This window comes from Peromyscus maniculatus, chromosome 2 (genome assembly GCF_049852395.1).
Source record: "Peromyscus maniculatus bairdii isolate BWxNUB_F1_BW_parent chromosome 2, HU_Pman_BW_mat_3.1, whole genome shotgun sequence".
Classification (NCBI taxonomy): domain Eukaryota; kingdom Metazoa; phylum Chordata; class Mammalia; order Rodentia; family Cricetidae; genus Peromyscus; species Peromyscus maniculatus.
The window spans coordinates 81,893,109-81,911,829 of record NC_134853.1 but is presented as its reverse complement, the minus strand read 5'-3'; the positions used below and the strand labels follow the sequence as shown (position 1 = coordinate 81,911,829).

Sequence of the window (18,721 nt, the reverse complement as noted above, 5' to 3'; positions counted from 1 at the left end):
AGAGGCACAGACAGGCTGATCTCTGTGGGTTTGAGTCCAGCCTGGTCTATAGAGAGAGGTTCCATAGCACCCATGGGACCCCCTAGGCTCACTCTCCAGCACTGGGCGGCGGGAGTTTAAAAAAAAAAAAAATTACAGAATTTTTCAATGCAGAAACTTCCTGGCTGACATGCAACTCCAGCCCACGTGGGCTAAAGCTGACTCACTTCGTGGAAAGTGATTACAGAGTAAGCAGACCAAGCTGGGAAGGGGATGGAGGGGGACAGTCACACCAGCTTCGGCTAGCCAGTGATTAACTACAGGAACAGCAGAATGTCCCTTCTCTCTCTTTCACTTTAGGAAGGAAAAGTGGGAAATGAGAAGAAGCTAGAGGGATCACAATAAAGTTTAAAAAAAAAAAAAAAAAGTCACAGCTTGCTGAAAACCCTCAGAACAAGTGAGAAAGAAGACACTGTGATACAAAGGAAAAGAAACCGAAAGGTATTTACTCACTGATGCGCTCATCAAACAGGCAGGAAGTGTATTTTAAGAGTCTGGTGTCCTGAAGGAAAATTGGATTTCCCATGCTGCCCGTGGAGCACAAGTTTAGTCCAGAGTTTACGTAGAGTGAGGCCAAATGAAGCCCTTGACTGTACTGGGGCCCCGTTAGTCCCTAAAACAGGAGCGAGCGCCCGGCGGCCTGTCTTCCACAGCACTTCCCAGCTCAAGGGTGCCACGCTCCTCCACTGACAGCTCTTTCCCGAATTCAGAAATTCTATCTAGATCACAAAGGAATACTTCATGAACTGGAAGCAGCTGGATATGATATGTTGAAAATCTGAAAAGAGCATTTGGCAGTATATTTTGGTTGTGTCAAAAAAAAAAAAAATATGGGCTTTGAGTTAGAAATGACAACACAAATACTGTGTCTTCTGTCAGCTGTTAAACTGAGATTTTTAAAAAAAAAAAATGGGTTTGAAATGGCTCAGTCAGTATGGAGCTTGCCTGAGGACCTGAGTTTGAGTCCCAGAACCTGTGTGAACAAGTCGGCTGTGGTAGGTAGCACATGATAATCCCTGTGCTGGGGATGCAAAGACAGGATTCCTGGGCTTGCTAGCCAGCCAGCCTGGCCTAATTTGAGAACCCTAAATCCCAGTGAGCAATTCAAAAATCAAAGGACACAGGAATTTGACCTCAGGCCTTCACAAACATTCTCACCCATACACATACCAACATATACCCAAATGATAACGGGGCACGGTGGCTCACCCCGAGAATCCCAGAACTCCAGGCTGAGGCAGGAAGACCGCCAAGAGCTTAAGGACAGTCTGTGTTACAGAGCAAGACCTCACCTCAGAGCGACACAAGTGACTTAAAAAGCATGGTAGAATGGGCAGGCGAGATAAAAATAACCTCAATCCCTGGGACCTGCTTGGTGGAAGGAGAATGCCAACTCTGGCAAACTGTTCTCTCCTCTCCACACAACACAAACGGTGGCAGATGGCATGAGTGTGCACCCCCACCTCACAAAGTGATAAAACATAACTTTAAAAAATTGATTAAAAATCAAAATTTAGAGGCCAGGTGTGGTGGCGCACGCCTTTAATCCCAGCACTCAGGAAGCAGAGGCGGGTGGATCTCTGTGAGCATGAGGCTGACCTTATCTACATAGTGAGTTCCAGGACAGCCAGGGCTACACAGAGAGATCCTGCCTAGAAAAACAACAAGTAATCTAAGTTTGGGCCCATGGTATAGCTTGACGAGCTTGCTCTCCAATACTTTTTTTATTTTTAAAGCTTCACACTAGAAAGCATAAACAGGAAAGAAAGAAAGAAAGAAAGAAAGAAAGAAAGAAAGAAAGAAAGAAAGAAAGGAAGGAAGGAAGGAAGGAAGGAAGGAAGGAAGGAAGGAAGGAAGGAAGGAAGGAAGAAAGAAAGAAAGAAAGAAAGAAAGAAAGAAAGAAAGAAAGAAAGAAAGAAAGAAAGAAAGAAAGCAAGCAAGCATAAACTGTAAGCTACAGACAGCTCAGTCTTTTTCTTTCCTCATTCATGCTCTATTCTATCCCCTTCAGGGAACAGCTGCTTCCCAGGCTATGGGGTGTAGGGGGAAGGAAGCTCAGAGAGGCACTGCATTAACTATTCACACCTAGCTCCAGAAGTTAGGCAACAACTATGACAAAGGAACAAATGCCCCAGGCCTGATACAATCAAAGCCACCAACAACCTCACCAGGTGAAGGGGAACCGGCTAGCTACAGAATCCGGACGGCAGCAGTCGGGGCTTGACATCACTAATGATGTCTTGTTTCAACCAGCCAACGCTTACTGCTCCCTTTGAAGATAAGGGAAGAACCAGAGTTTTCTCCAGGCCCAGTTTCAGATAAAACACACAACCCTGACATTGACTAGAAAATCCTTTCAGAAGTGATCTCCTCTAATGTAATAAAGAGACGTGAAAAACCACAAAGTGGGGTTTTCTGAGGACAAAGGAAAAGTAGGGTGCTAAGGGCTGGTGGGTGATCTTTTGCCTGCCAGACAACCCTCCAGGTAGAGTCTTAATACCATGGTACATAATACCTGCCCTCCAACTGGCTTCCCGGACTAGCCAGCAGCTGGTGAGGATGTCTGCAATTTACTCTGGAATTCTTGGGCAAAGGCAATATAATATAATGCAGCTGTGTGCTTCTGAAATGCATTTAAATTGCATTCCAGGGGCAGACAGCTATCCTAGCTGAGGACAGAAACTTAAGGAGTGGTCTTCCGGATCATTCAGGAATCCCACACTACAAAGGTGGCTTCCTCCAGCACTTCCGGCTTCCTTTAACCCTGCAGACTCCAGAGGATTTGCTAATTGGCATAATTAAAATGAGAAATGGGTTACCATTAGAGAAATCAGTGGTTTGTCTATTAGTATAATCAATGCTAGAAATGGGTGAAGTGGGGGACCTCCATCTGGGGACGAAGCCACCGTCTGTGGACTGGAGACTTCCCTGACCCTTGTATGAAGAACGTGAGCCCCAGGTTGGTCCTGGCTTGCAGAGCCTCAGGGTTGCTGGTTTTTGAGGTCTGAGGACTAAAAGTCTGGTTTCCAACCTTGGTTTCAGAGGACATGGGGTGTTTAATGTGGTAACAAAATCCATCCTGTGCAAAACTACGACATCCCCCTTAAGAGAACTGGAGTGTGAGCTTCTTGGGGCCCTAGAAAGCTGAGGCTTCTGTGAGAGTCCCAGATCAGGATTTTATAGCTATTTTATATTGTTTGCTTAATAAATGTCAGTGTGAGTGCTAGAATTTGGCTCCAAACCTGCTTTTAATATAACCATGTAATCCCTTTGCATCTAAAGCTGCCATTGTTTATCAAAAAAGAAAAAAAAAGTTCAACAGTCAAGCAAATCAATTTAATAGAATTTACAACTCCAAGGTTTAGGCCCTGGAGTCAGTCTTGGGTCTTCCAATAAGGATTCTGTCAGGCATTTTATGCAAGCCAATTTTGAGCTCTCCTGCAGATGCAACTCCTTGGTAAGCTCTCGAATATTTTGAGAAGTTAAACTTAGAAAAAAAGGTATCTAAACTGCATTATCAAAATGGTAAAATGGTTAATGTAAATGTTTAAAAAATGTTTACTTTTAAGCAATTTTACATCAAAGTGCAAATGACCAATATTAACTTCTTTCTCGAAGGAGACTGACTTTCTTGAGAAGAGAATTGCATTGGATTATGATTTTCAGAACAAAAAGTGATAACATGAAGAAATTAAAGGAATCAATACAGAATGTCAGACCCAAAGTACTTCTATTCTCCCAAGCCCTCCCCACATTGGACCCTTAAATGTTTATTTTACTTCAAAGCTAAACACATTTGGGAAATGCTACTTGTTGCTAAAGCCAGCAGAAATTTTTCATGAAATGTCCTTAACAGTCAAATCTTGGGAGCTGGAGAGATGACTCAGCAGTTAGGGGCAGTTACCATTCTTGCAGAGGATCCTAATTCAGTTCCCAGCACGCAGGTGAGATGTTCACAATGCTCTAGCTCCAGGGGACCTGATACCCTCTTCTGGCCTATGTGGGCACCTACACGCCCATACACATATCCACACACAAACATACTTAAATAATCAATTAAAAACAAAATTAATACCCAGCCATTGGGAGGCAGAGGCAGTCTACATTTCGAATTCTAGGACAGCCAGAGCTACACAGTGAGAGAGACTAACATAATTATTATATTTTTTTAAAGCAGAATCAAATCCTGAGGATGCACTGGATGCGCTGGGGGTGACAGAATGTGGTACAGAGAAAGCCCTGGGTTGGATCCCTCCTAGGTATGTAGAAAACACCAGTACAAGGATCACTTGTATGGAATGGAACCTGTCCACCCTCAGTGCTTAAGTAGCCATGGAAATGTTGCCACAAGTAAGGTCGCACAGTAAGCCTGTCCTGTGGGCACACTGAGTGCCATATAATTAACATCAGTCTTAGGTCTTAGCAAGCCACAGTATACACCCATATGTGTTATTAGCTGATACACAGAAGACCAGGCCTCTCTGTTTTAAGTTGGAAAAGAGATTTCACTATTTTATGACTTTGGAATTAAGTGGTTTAGAGAAATAGAGAAGACATTTCCCTTAGATTACATCTGGCCAGTAAATGTCACAGCTCTTCTTAATTTTACCCCAATGTGTCAAAAGGTTTTCTTCCAATATGACAGGAGGCTTCCAGAATGAGAGGGGAAAGGTCATAAGAATGGTGGGGGTGGAAGAGGGTCTGTTTGCTTTTGTCTTCGATCCTTGCTACCTTGAATCTCCTTAGGTGAAGTTAAACTCAGACTTCGGGCTTAAAAGTCACCCCTTCGGGGCTGGAGAGATGGCTCAGAGGTTAAGAGCACTGGCTGCTCTCCCAGAAGACCCAGGTTCAATTCCCAGCACCCACATGGCAGCTCACAACTCTCTGTAACTCCAGTTTCCAGGGGATCTGACACCTTCACACCAATGCACATAAAATAAAGTTAAATAAATTTTTTAAAAGTCACTACTTCTTTCTTTATCCAGATGAAGGCAGACTCCCTGGAGATGTAACTTCCGCTTTTCTCCTGGAGTTCTATGTGGGAGATGGGGGGGGGGGGGGCGCCTCCAGATAGAGATGTAACATGGCAGTCGATCCCCTGGAAACAAGTTACATACAGTTGTGAGCTGCCCTGTGGGTGCTGGGAATTGAACCTGGGTCCTCTGGGAGAGCAGCCTGCCTTGGCCCTTTGGGCTAGCTCTGCTTCTGCTGACAACTTCTCAGGGGTGAGATGAACATGACTCCTACCCCATACCACAGTCAATGGCACATGTGAGAACCTAGAAGCCTATCCAGTTTGCACAGAAAACACAACACTGGTGGCTGACCCCAGCCCAGCCGGGCAATGGACAGCAGCATGCTCTTTCTACCTGGACCTGCAGCTGAGCACACCATTCTCAGGAAGAACTAGGAGGAAGCACCTTTCCTCAGCGGGCCACACACCAGAAAGATGCACTTTACTACAAGGAAAAGAAAAGTTGGTGCTTACGTTAAAAAGACAAAAAGCCAGTTAGGCATCCACATTTCCCCCCCACCTCTCTCTCTCTCTCTCTCTCTCTCTCTCTCTCTCTCTCTCTCTCTCTCTCTCTCTCTCTCTGTGTGTGTGTGTGTGTGTGTGTGTGTGTGTGTTCTGCTTCTAGGAAGAGGAAGATTTATTTATTTTATGTGTATGAGTCTTTGCCTTCAGTATATATGTGCACCGTATGCATGAAGTTGCTGAAAAGTTCAGAAAAGAGCCTTGGATCCCTGAGACCCAGAGTCAGGGGTGGCTGTTAGCTACCGTATAGGTGCTGGGAACCAAACCCTGGTCCTCTGCAAGAGCAACAAGTGCCCTTAACTGTTGTGCCATCCCTCCAGCCTTTTACTCTGCTTAACATGCCCAGAAGTGATTGGGCAGCCTCAGACTCCAGATGTTGTAAACCACAAGTCTATCCTGCCATCATGTCAAAGCATGAACCAAAGCAAACCTCTCCAAAGGAGCAGGAGGAGTTGGAAAGATGGCTCATTCATAAGAGTATATACTGCTCTTTCACTGCATCTACACCCAGAGGCTCAGAATAACCTGTTAATCCAGCTCCACAGAAACCAACGCCATCTTCTGGACTCCTCTGGCATCTGCACTGACATGCACATACCCTTCCCCACATACACATGATTAAACTGCAAATATTAAAAAAGGGGAGTTAGAGAAATGGCTTAGCAGTTAAGAACATTTGTTGCTCTTGCAGAGGACCTAGTTGGGTTTCCAGCTCCCAATGGTGGCTCACAACCATCTGAAACTCTAGTTCCAGGGGATCCAACGCCCTCTTCTGGCCTCAAGGGCTACTACACACATGATAACTTACATATACATGAGATGAAAAGAGTAAGTCATCCTACTTTTTTAAAGCAGTAGTTGTTTAAGTTCCAACACTTCAAACGTCTGCTCTGTTCACAGTGACTCCATTTCCTCACTAACCACAGGGTATGTCTCCTCTTGATGGCGTCTGGCCCACCACCACTTCCCAGGCTCCTAGCCTAAATCACAGTGTGACCCAAATTGCTCCAACACCAGGTGCCTGCTGCATGGCCAGGTTTCTCAGTTCTGAATAACCCAGATTACTTCCTGCTACAGCCACTATAGTTAAATTAGAAATGCTTTTCCCCAGGTAATAGGTGACCTGATCCTTTAATCCAGTTATTTTTAAGTTCCATCAAAAATATGCACTCATTGCTGGCCTAGGAACAGAGGCATGGTTATAGAATAAAACTTCCTCATAGCTGGGAAATCAAAGGACATCTCTGTCCCCCTTCTTACCCTCCCTGGCTTGCATAAGTCACATGTTTGGTAAGCAGGGCACAGTTGCTACATAGCAAAGGACTGGGTCTTCGGGCCACGCGTGCCTGCCTCGAGGATGGCTGTTTCCAGACTCTTAACTTTCTGGACTCAGATGCCTCCTTCACAAGTACCAATTTGAGGTGATACAACCTGGCTGCTGCCTAGGACCCCTTCCCAGCTGAATGTCATCCTCCCTGGAGGCAGCAGATAGAGCTCCAAGTAGGGGAGTCTATACAGAGGAAAGCAATGGTTCTGAAGGAGGAGATACAGGCTGAAGAAGGGTAAGCACTGTCCGCTAAGACTCCTGTCATTCTAGAGGCCCAGCCTGAGATTCCCTCATGGTGACATATTTGCTTGAGGCTAAGGAGTGTCCCCAGAGCTATGAAGGGATGGCCCACTCCCAAGAAAGGATCTGGTAGCCTCAGGGAGATGGAATCCCCATTCATATAAAAAGAACAAGAGGCCCAACATGATGGTATCGAGAGGCTCAGCCACCATGGGAAGCTTTGGACCTTCTTGCACGGATGCAATTGATGCTGGCTGCCAAGAGTTTACAAAGAGAGCTGAGCCCAGGGAAGGTCTTGAGCGGGTGGCTTGCAGCTCCTGTGATCCTGTGTGCTGGAAACGGTGGAACACAGCTCAGGCTGGGACTGAGCAGCCAGTCTGCACCCCTGGAAAGGCACAGAACAGGAGGACTAGCCTTTGTTAATTCTACTTCAGGGAAGTCCAGCAGAGGGGCCACATTCCACGCCTCAAAGCCCTGTCCTTTTCCACCTCCCAGCAAAGACGGCTTCCGGCCCGTGGAGTTACCGGTTTGTGTTGACGGTGGGAAACAAGACAGCAAACCACTCCTGACAGAGATCAAGCTCCTCCAGCTCCCAGCTGAAGGCAGGCAGGCAGCCAGACTGCAGACCCCAAACCTTCCCAAGGCAGCTGCAGGCTAAATTTAGACCAGGAAAGCTCAGGTCATTGCTATGACCCCTGAAAGGGGCTATTACTAACAATGCCTGGGCCTCTTTCCCTCCCTAAGACATCTTGCCAGAAAACCATCACAGTTTATTGTGACGGGGGGGGGGGGGGGGGGGGGGGGGGGCGGGCGGGCACACAGTTCTTGTAATGAAACACCAATCCTTGGTGGTTAGAAGTTCCAATCCCATTGAATAAATAGGCCCAGCCTCCACCCCCTGCCCCAGAGCGTTTCAGCTTGGTCTGAACAGCAATCACCAGGCGGCCCTTTTCCCTGTCGTTCTCACGTGGAGCTCCAAGTGGATAAAAACACTTCCAGAAACCATGAACAGGGGGCACAGTCACCTGTGTCTTTTACGGTAAGGGAGTTTCTGGACCACAGCCTGCCTTGTGAATAACGACCCTCCCACTTCCAGCCAGGCTGGAAAACCAGACTCGTCAGGCTACATACACACATCTAACATCTGGAGAATGTTAAGATGCTGTTTGATTAGCACATTTACAGCTTGGGCTTTCTGTGAGAGAAACTGGAGACGTGTGTGGTGGGCTGAGGAGTGGGCGGGGAGGAAAAAGGAAGGAAGTTGTTGCGTTTGCTGAGGCCACTATGTTACTTCTTTTTCCTTTCCTTTGAGACAGGGTCTCACTTTGTAGCCCGGGCTAGCCTCAAACCTGCTATCTGTCCTCTGGCCTAGAGTTAGGATGACGGGCGTGCACCACCTTGCTGGCCCTAAGGGTGCCTTCTTTCTCTCCCTTGGAGACTCCTTACAGGAACCATTGAGACTGGCTCCCAGCTCCAGGTTCCCATGAATGAAAAGAGTGATAAGGTTCTCTCAAGACTTCTCACTAGGGCTACTGTGAAGGAAGTCCCCACCCCTGGAATAAAGCAAGGCTACATAAGGAACTCTTGGCCCTTGCAGCCTGAACTTTTTAAGTAACAAATTCAGCAGGCACAAACACACCTAGTTTAGTTCTTCCTAACTTAGCTACAAGTCTCTTGCCTTTTTCTTTTCTTTTCTTTTCTTTTCTTTTCTTTTCTTTTCTTTTCTTTTCTTTTCTTTTCTTTTCTCTTTCTTCTCTGTGTAGCTCTCACTGTCCTGGACCTCACTCTGTAGACCAAGCTGGCCTTGAACTCACAGAGATCCACCTGCCTCCGACTCCCAAGTGCTGAGACTAAAGGCGTGTGCCACCACCCAGGGCTCTCTTGCTTTTAGGTAGTCTTGGGTTCCTGCCTAGCCAACTGGTGGATGACAGAGAGGAAAGCTGAGTACCACAATGGACCCAGTAGAACCCACTCTGATGAGGCGAGTCCAGAGAAAAGGAAACTATGCTGGGGTGGGGGAGTCTAGCCGCCTGTGCACACAGAGATGAGTTCGCGTATAGGAGCAGAGCCTGGGGAGGGTGTCCTGGAGTGTCATAGAACCTCCAGGAACAAAGTCCCAAGTCCCCCTTTGAATATGGTTAACCCCATATCATGGAAACGGAAGGCCGGCTGTAGAATTCAGCATTGGGTTCCCCAAACAGATACAAGACAACTAGAGAACTAGTTACCAGAGTCATGGGTCCCGAGGCTGAGGCAGCTTTCTCTTGTGGAAAGGAAAAGCACACAAATTCTCATAGACTCGCTCGCTCACACGGGGTCGTTAAAGCATTTTCTGTCACTCATGCAGCTTTGGTCTACATATGCAGCATTTTCTCTGGCTCTTAGCACCCAGGCTGGGAGCACGACAAGATTCACAGGAAGAAAGACGCAGTAAGTGTTCAGCTGCCCACCAGGCATCGGGCGAGGCCTCCACCACACAGCAATACAATCCAAACCCTGACTCCCTCCTCCGAGAAGACTCTGGCCTCAAGAGAACTTTCTCCTTCCAGATCAGAAAGCAGAGGACCGTGAGATCGGTCAGCAGATGTATCTTACCCAGCCCAGAGAAGCAGTCCAGGGCGCGCGCCTCCAAGCCCGCAGTCAGAACTGCCTCTTTCTCCAGACGGATTCCAGCGCTCACACTGGCTCAGCCGGGACAAATTCCTTTGGAGTCTCCGGACTGGAGACTGTGATGTCACCGCGGGCCCTCCCTCTGTTCCCTAAAAGGCCATTCACACCAAGAAGGACTTTAGTCCCCTTCAGAGAAGCCTGGCCCCTCCCTAGTCGGCCCGGCGGGGAGGGCAGCGGCTTCCCTTCCAGAGGCAATGAATGCTGGTGGCCTCTGTCCGGCTCCAAGGCTGCGTGAGCAGAAGAGCAAGAGCCTGGAGCAAGTGCTGATGGGATCTGTTATTGCTGCTTCTTTGAAACTCAGAGATAGACCAGCACTACGGAATGCAAAAATTTGAAGGATTCCGGACGAAACTACAGCCTTTTTCCTTCTTTTCTACAGGGTCTCACTGTGCAATCCTGGCTGGCCTGAAGCTCATTATGTAGACAGAGCTGGCCTCCAGCTCTTCCTGCCTCTCCTCCCTCAAAGCTGAGGTTAAAGGTCTGTGCCACCACCGCACCAGGCCAAACACTACAAACACTTCGGGACCACTTGTGTGTGCAGCGACAGTCAAAGAAAAATGAGTACCAGAAGTGAGTGTTTAATACAACTGAGACCAGACAGTACATGCAACGAACGGGTCTTGGTTAGGGTTTCTGTTGCTGTGATGAAACACCATGACCAGAAACAACCTGGGGAGGAAAAACTTCATTACAACTTAAAACTCTCAGGTCACACTCCGCTGAGAAAGTCGGGGCAGGAACCCCAGGCAGGAACCTTAGTGTTCACAAGGAGGGTGCTGCTTACTGGCCTCCTCTCCGTGGCTTGCTCAGTCTGACTTCTTACATGCCCTAGGACCATCTGCCCAGGGATGGCGCTGCCTCCAGTGAGCTGGGCCCTCCCGCATCAATCATTAAACAAGAAAACGCTCCACTGACTTGCTCCGTGGACAGGCCAGTGTGACGGCATTTTCTCAATTAAGATCCCCCCTCCCAGACACCTCTAGGGTTGTGTCAAGTTGACGAAGAAACAACCAGCACACAATGTGATAGTCAATTTCTTGCTTTCCACATTATCGGACAAGCACTTTCTAGGTTATTTAATGGCATCTATTCAATTACTTAGGAATTCATTCGCTGTTGTGGGTGCTAAGAATACAACCCAGGGCCTTGCGTATAGTTGGCCAGTGGTCTACCAGTGAGTTACACCCTCAACCCTTCTATTGTTTTTAAATTCGAGACAGGGCCTCACTGAATTACCCAGGCTGACTCCGAGCTTGCTTTACAGCCTAAGCAGACCTTGAACTCGTGATTCTCCTCAGCCTCCCAAGCAGCAGGTATGAGTACAATGCAATTTTAAATGACTGGATGATTAGTTCATAGAATGCTGGCTGCCGTGGCTTCATCACTGAATGGAAAAAAAAAAAAAAAAGAAAGAGGAGGACGTGACCGTTGCTAAGGGCTGAGGATGTTGTAGGCAGAGAGAGAGAGAGAGATACCTCTGGGAGAGTCCAGATTGGACCTTGCCTGCAGACTGAGCCAGCAGGCCATGAGAGGAGAAGAGAAAGAGGGGAGCAGAGCACAGGAAGGCCAAGAAGCTAGGAGACCAGAAGAAGAGCCAGGGACCAAGAGTTACGTAGCGAAAATAGCTGAGCTGTATAGGGGCCAGAAGAGCTGGGAGAAGGGCTGCCCAGCCTCTGGGCTGAAGAGTTCTGGGTAGGGGGCGGGGTATGCCAACCAGGAGGACTGACTACCTAACCCTTAGGGTCTGAGGGATGCTGGAAGAACTGGACAGCCAGCATCAGCGTTGGTATGTTAATAGGCACCTCCATGAGCCATTTGTCCCCAAGTCTGAGCCCTAACAACCACCTCATAGCTAACCAAGAAAAGAGCAGTATTTGCTTTGGTGCCTGAGCCAAAGGCAGCTGGTTCCCTGGCTTGTTCTGCTAGAATCAGACTTCACAGTGTCCTGGAGCAGTGTCCGAGGAGACCCACCGGCTCCAAACCCTGCCTCCAGGTCCTACCCATCTCCTTCCCTGGAACTGCAGATGGACCTGGAAAAATTCAGGGCCTAGCTGAGTCTCTGGCTGCTTGGAAAGTGAGTCAGAATCCCAAGTCAATTCAACACCGTGATGAACTCATTTTCTTTAATGAGAAAGACAAACGCCAGGTTTACAGTAAACCGGGCGGGAAAAGAACATCAAGGCTTCACGGTTGTGAGAGGCCAGCTGGTCTGGGGTCAGTCTGAGAGCAATTTGTTCTGATGATGGAGTAAACAGCCCCCAGATTGCAGGCAGGGTCCCCTGTGGCCTGCAAGTCAGCCAGCAACACAGACCTCTTGGGCCCCTCCTGTGCACTAAGGTCAAGGAAGAAACAGCCGGAGGGGATGGGGCTGGTGCGTAGAGGCTTCCTCTGACAGGAAAGTCAAAGTCTTCCCTACAAATATTTATAACATCTAAATGACATTTTTTTTAATGTGCTTAACATTTGGCTATACCGGGAAATTTCCTGAAGCCTGATACTAGAGTTCGTGGGGACTCTTGGGCCCTTTGGAATAATTGGAATGTTCTGCTGTGTAGCTGAAGGCATTTCAAGACACCACTTAGCAATCTTATGTAAGATGAGGTGGGAAAATCACACACTGAAGAACGCCACTGGTCTACTTAGGCACGAGGGGTCAGTACTGGTTACCATGTTCCAGATACTCCGAGGTTGAAGCAGGGAGATCCCTTGAGCCCAGTAGCCCGGGGCAGCCTGGCTTCAGTTGTGTCCTTCCCACGGACGCATAGGCCTATGCCAAAGCCCTAGTACCCAGAAGCCTGGCTTATGATTTGAGCCATTACAAACAACAATAGTAATAGTAACAATAGCAGTAGGAGGCTTCGAAGTTCAAGTGAGGTCATAAGGGCGGGGCCCAATCCAGGGAGACCAGAGGAAATTCAGACACAGAGAGGTGAGTCAGATACAGAGAAATAACCATTCATCAACCAGGAGGATAGGCCTGAAAAAGAGGCTCCCCTGAACCCTCAGAATGAGCCGACCGGGAGGACACCCACACCCTGCCTGCGCTTCTGACTTCTACAACTATGAATGTTTGCTGCTTAGCTATTGAGGGTGGTACCTCATCAGTGTAGTTCCATCAAAGCAATACACACACACACACACACACACACACACACACATGCTCATGCAATCATATTACTCACACACACACACACACACACACACACACACACACACACACACACACGAGTCTATGCAGTTGTTCATACCATGCACACACACTGCCCAGCCGCAAAAAGAGGGCAGAGCTTAGAAAAACAAAACAAACCCCAGTTGAAAAGTCACTGTTAGGAAATGGTTTAGCCTCAGAGGTGAGGTGAGAAGTGAAAAGGGCAAGCCAGGTGTGGGTTTGAGGAGGATGAACTGAGATGACCCACGGATGACCGTCGAGTCCCCACACAGAAATGTTCGTAAGTCCAGCAGGGACCCACGCACCACTGCTTGTCCTCTGGTCAGCCTCAGCACAGGCTGGGGATGGATATTCTGAATTTATTTTTTAAAATGTATACTGCCACTTTAAGCGTTAAAAACCCAATCTTGGGAGAGCCTCGAACTGGGAAAATGGAAGCCATTTTAAATCTTGGTCCCATTTGACTGGTGTATTTGCTACTTTCTTTGAAAAGAAGCTAAAGGGACGGAGGGTTTATTCTGCCTACAGTCGTAGGGTACAGCCCTTCACAGCGGAAAAGTCAGGGCTGCACGAACAGACGGCAGCTGGCCACTCTGTGTCCACAGCGGAAGCAGAGGGCTGGTGTTCAGTCTGCTTTCTCCTGGTTATCCAGTCTAGGGCCCCAGCCTTGGGAGGGTGCCACCCACACTGAGGGTAAGTTTTCTCACCTCACAGATGTCCAGAGAGGTTTGTCTCCAGGGTGATTGTAGACCAAGGTGACAGCCGGTGTCAACCACTACAGTCGAGAAGCCACTTGCAGATGACCCAGCAGGTAAGTTTGAAGACAGTTGACCCAGCAACCATCTATTTGCATAACAGTGGGTGCCAGGTGGCTGCTCTATTTCCTTAGTCACCTTCCAGCCCATCTTTCATTAGATCCCTCTGAAAAAGGAACCCCCAGCTCAGGGTGGCCACCACATACTCTGGTGTATGTCCTCAGAGACAAACAGCTAGGCAAGAACAGAACTTGGGCTAGAGCCTACAACCCAACCCACCAGGCAGAGCTCTACCTCTGCGGGCTACAGGTGGAGAGGGAGGTGGACTCGGGAAGTGCGCTACCACGGAAGAGGCAAGAGGACCATCTTCAAAGCATGAGCAACACCAGCAACAAGCTGCCTTGGAACCGTAGGGATTGTGGTTGCCCTTCCTCTCTGGGATTCAACGTTTTCTGGCCTGTAAAATAAGGGAAGCGAGGTAAACCCACAAAATTCACTCCACAATTCTCCAATGGCAGCACGAGCAGAGAGCAAAGGTGAGGTCATTTGGTGTAGGCTGTAAGGATGTGTGTGTGACAGAGACAGAGACAGAGAGAGACACAGGAAGAGACAGACAGAGAGAGAGAGAGAGGCAGAGGGAAGGAGGGAGGGAGAGACAGAGACAGACAGAGAGTCAACAGAGCCAGAGGCTGCGGCCTCTAAAATGGGTTAGGGATACTTTTACCGAGAGAGAAGTTGAGTCCCTGGAAGAAAGATGAGCTTCATTTAGACACACCCCTTGGCGGAACTTCATCACTTTGGTGGAAGGATTTTATTCTGCTCCCTGAAAACACTCTATTTACAATGGCTACAAGTCACCAGTGCCTTACTATATAAATTTTTATTTTTATATATGCATATACGCAGGCATGTATATGCATACACAATTACTGGTAACAATAATTTTCTTTGGAATAGAGACCCAAGTGACCCTCTTTTCTCTGTCCCTCACTGGACCTTCTGATTTTCACATGTGCATATATTTATTACTTTCTGAAAGAAGGATTAAGTACCTAAAAACATAGACAGAGCCAGATGCTGCGGCACACATCTGTAACACTGACACTTGGGAGGTGGAAGGGTGAAGGTCGGAAGGAGCTCACAGTGAGTTTGAATTCATGATTCTCATGCCTCCACCTCTCAAGTGCTGGTAATACAGGCACACACTACACACCTGGCTTTAATTACCAGTGTGTGTGTGTGTGTGCAGGTACAAGCTTCTGTGGAGTGTATCTGATATATGTGTGCCAAAAAGTGGAGGAGATGCCAAAGCATGTGTAGAGAGAGGCCAGGAGGGACTTGTGTGTCCTGCTTTATCCCATTCCACCATGCCGTATTTTCACAAAATAGGGTCTCTAAATGGCCAGCAAGCCTGGAGATTGTCTGGTCTCTGACCCCCACCCCAGCACTAGGGTTACAGGTCTGAGTAACCACACTAGCTTCTTCCTGGATGCTATGGATTTGAACTCAGGTCCTCACGCTTACACAACAGGTTTCTTGCTCAACGAGCCATTTCTCTCTCCCCTTGATCTCTGTTTTACGATTCACTCATCCAACAGTGAGACCTTGACTCAGGATTAACCGATGTTATCCAGCTTGGCCTTCTATCCAGTAAATTCTTGAGTATGTCCCATCGTAGGAGCAGACTCTGCCCTCTCCACAGATGCATGACAATACAATCCCCCTTCTTATGGAGGACAAGCAGCTGGGGCTGTCCATAGACATTTCCCTTTCATGAGCTGCCCTTTCCCAGAAAAAGTTGTGCAATGCTCTGAGTAACTAAATTCTTCCCCAGGAGTCAAATGTCACAGAATTTAATTTCATGAACTATGTCACCGACTGTCTCAGGAAAGCCCCATTGATAAGTTTCCCAAGATCCAAACAGCCAAATAGAGATTTGGAGGCAGAATTGATTATTCTAAATAACAACCTTTAGCTGGTACAATGGCACACACATGTGATCCCAGCACCTGGGAGGCTGAGGCAAGAGGATCATGAATTCAAGGCCAGCCTAGGCTCCATAGTGAGATTATTTCTCAAAATAAAATGGCTTTTCCCCTTCTCTATTTAAAAGCACTAGTAAATCAATCTAGTAACTTTCTTGCTCACCTAAAACACACACACACACACACACACACACACACACACACACACACACACACACACACACAAAACCCCATCCAAGTTCATTGATTTGAAGTCAACTCTCTGTTTTTCATAAAATATGTCAAAGTTTTGAGTGAACTTTCAAAAAGAATATTTTGGACTTCCTAAATCTAGTCTTCTGTAAGCAAAGGCTACATCCTTCTATTAGTGTAATGAGTGTTTAAAGTGAAGCCAGGAACTGAGACAGACTGACACTGTACTTAGGCAATCCCAAACCCAGCACCAAGTGAGTGCCAGTCCATGCCTATGCCGTTCAGTTCCTCCCTCAGTAGGGCCTGAGGGTCCCAGATCCGTAGGAGAACTCAGCGGGGAGGAAAGATGGGAAACAGACCAGGCAGTGGGTATTGAATGGGTTTAACCTTCTCCTCCTTTAGTTAGGTAGTGCTCACAATTCCAGAGAAGAGAATCAAAGATAGCAGTGCTTTTGAAATGACGGAACTGATACATTCGAAAAACACCCAACAGAAAAGACCTACTGCTTTCCAATAGGAAAGGTAGCCTCTGAGGGAGCAACTGTTCACTGAATACAAGGAAATCAGTAGAAGGCTCTAGAAGGTTTAGATTTCCATGCACTGTTCTGCCACTGGGGACATGAACATTAGCCGGAACTGCTGCCTGCTCAGAATCCCTAAGTTTCTTCCAAGCACAAAGTATTGGGAGTGAAGCCGGACTGCAGCCAGCGATCTCAGGTCAAAGTCACTCACTCTACAGGGAAAAAAATCTCCAGGAAAGTCCAGATGTGCCTCTGAGCTTCTCTGCCAGGAGGAAGTCAGGGGAGGTTGTGGTGATATTTTATTTGTACTGAAATGTTATTTTAATTTTATGTTAATAAATAAAGTTGCCCTGGGGTCAGAGCTATTAGAGCCATAGTAAGAGCGTGGTGGTTAGAAGAGCTAGGTAGATTTCTGTGTGTTCAGGGATACAGCCAGTATTGGAGACATACGCCTTTAAGACCTGGAGGGCGGTACTTACAGGCAGTGATGAGGCAGTCATGTGGTTGGGTTTACAACCAATGAGAAGGCAGAACAGAAAGATTATTTAAACAGGGACACAGGAAGTACCTCCCTCTCTCGGGGAAGCTAGGAGCACTGGAGGAGGTAAGATTTTATCTCTGAGCTCTGACCTCTCGGCTTTTCTCTTTTACCTTGGCTCTGTGTTTCTTATTTTAATAATACGATTGGTTACATCTACAGGAGGTGGTAACTCAGGATCAGGGTAGTGCTGGGAGCACCCGCCCAAATAAGGACACAGTATGGCAGTGGCCAAAAAGCTATAAAGACTCAAGGCAGGGACTGGGCAGACTGGTTCATGTCTGTAATTCCCACAGTGGAGGCTGAGGCAGGAGGATTGCCCTGAGTTTGAGGCCAGCCTGAACTACATAGTGAGTTTAGGTCCGAACCAGACCCCCTCAAGTTTTCTGACACCCATTTTCATGATGTAAACCAATGTTATCGTCTACACAGATCTCTAAGCCTGGTTACCAGGGTACATTTATAGTTTAAGATGAGTGATCTTGACCTTGAGAGCCTGACTCTGGTTATGGTTCCAATTCCAAGTTAGGGGGAACACCTGGACTCCTGCCTCTTATCCACAGCTCTGCCCTTCTCCAGAGTACTCATGGAGCGGCTCTGACCGACGATACTCTATGAAGTTCAGGCAGCCAACTCGGGGCAGCTAAGGGAGAGTCACCTTCTTCCACATGTGCTCTCATGGCTCCCAATGCCAGGAAGGGAACCTCTGCAGCAGGAAGGCAGGGCCTGCATAATAACCAGAGACAGAGAGGCGGGCTCAACAAGGAGTCATGGAGACGGTCATGTAAAGAATGGTGGTCCTTCCCATTTGCTTTCTTGACCCAGCAGAACCTAAGCCTGTCTGCTCTGTTTCTGTTGTTTGTTTGTTTGGTTGGTTGGTTGTTTTGTTTTAGGATTTATTTTTATTTTGATATGCATTGGTGTTCTGTCTGCATGAATGACTGTGTGAGGGGGTCAGATCCCCTGGAACTGTATGTAGTTACAGACACTTGTGAGCTGCCACATGGGTGCTGGGGGGAACCGGGGTCCCCTGGAAAAGCAGCCAGTGCTCTTAACAGCTGAGCCAGCTCTCCAGCCTCCCTGCTCGGCTTGACAGGCCATCTCTCTGCCATGCCTGGCCATGGGATCACCGGAGCACAGTACTGCGGTTAAGAAGCCAAATGATGAAACTAACCATGGAAACAGGGTAATATCTGAAACCCAGAAGCAAGGCAAGGTCACTGCTGGCCAATTCAGCATCTGCTTCACCTTGTTCACCCACTCAAGTCCCTTTGACCTGGGGCCGCTTACTGCTGACCCCCGTGCTATGGTCTGGTATGTACTCGGGGTGAGATGATGCAGTGGGAAGTCTGGAGGAGAGAAGGACGTTGTTTGAACCTCTGGTACCCGCTGATGGTTTGAAACCTGTGCAAATACATGCTCCTTGACATCAGGATTTCCTTCTCTGCTAAATGGGCTGAAGACTGCGTTGTATGTGGCCACCGAGGTAGCTTGTATCACTAGCCTAACAACCTGAGCCTGATCCCCAGAACCCAGGGCAAAAGAAGAGAACCAGCTCCTGACCTCTGAGTACTCACCATGCAATGGGCTCTCTCGCTCACTCGCTCTCATAAATGAATACACTGTTTTAAAGTTTTAGAAGAATTACAGTTGAAAGTTGAATCATGTTTGCCCAAATTCATATCCAACTAGAATTTCATCACCTTAGATGGAAACAGGGTCTCTGCAGATGTAATGTGCTACTGTGAG

General features: G+C 47.7%; 1 protein-coding gene across 18 annotated transcripts in view; it reads right to left on the bottom strand.

Moving 5' to 3' along the window:
* Window positions 1-18,721, bottom strand: part of Palm2akap2 (PALM2 and AKAP2 fusion) — a 477,882-nt gene that overhangs the window by 32,505 nt on the left and 426,656 nt on the right. For 2 of the 18 annotated variants that reach the window (XM_016003789.3, XM_076564265.1), the window contains exon 1: window positions 9,738-9,895. The exons of 13 other annotated variants lie outside the window; for them this stretch is intronic. Coding sequence is in view for 2 of the 5 variants with exons in the window: in XM_076564258.1 (XP_076420373.1) it covers window positions 18,550-18,552 (3 nt within the window). In the remaining 3 variants the exon portion in view is untranslated. Of the gene's footprint in view, window positions 1-9,737; window positions 9,897-18,549; window positions 18,720-18,721 lie in introns of those variants that run through there. 3 more of the 18 variants (XM_076564258.1, XM_076564264.1, XM_076564261.1) reach the window with 3 other exon arrangements.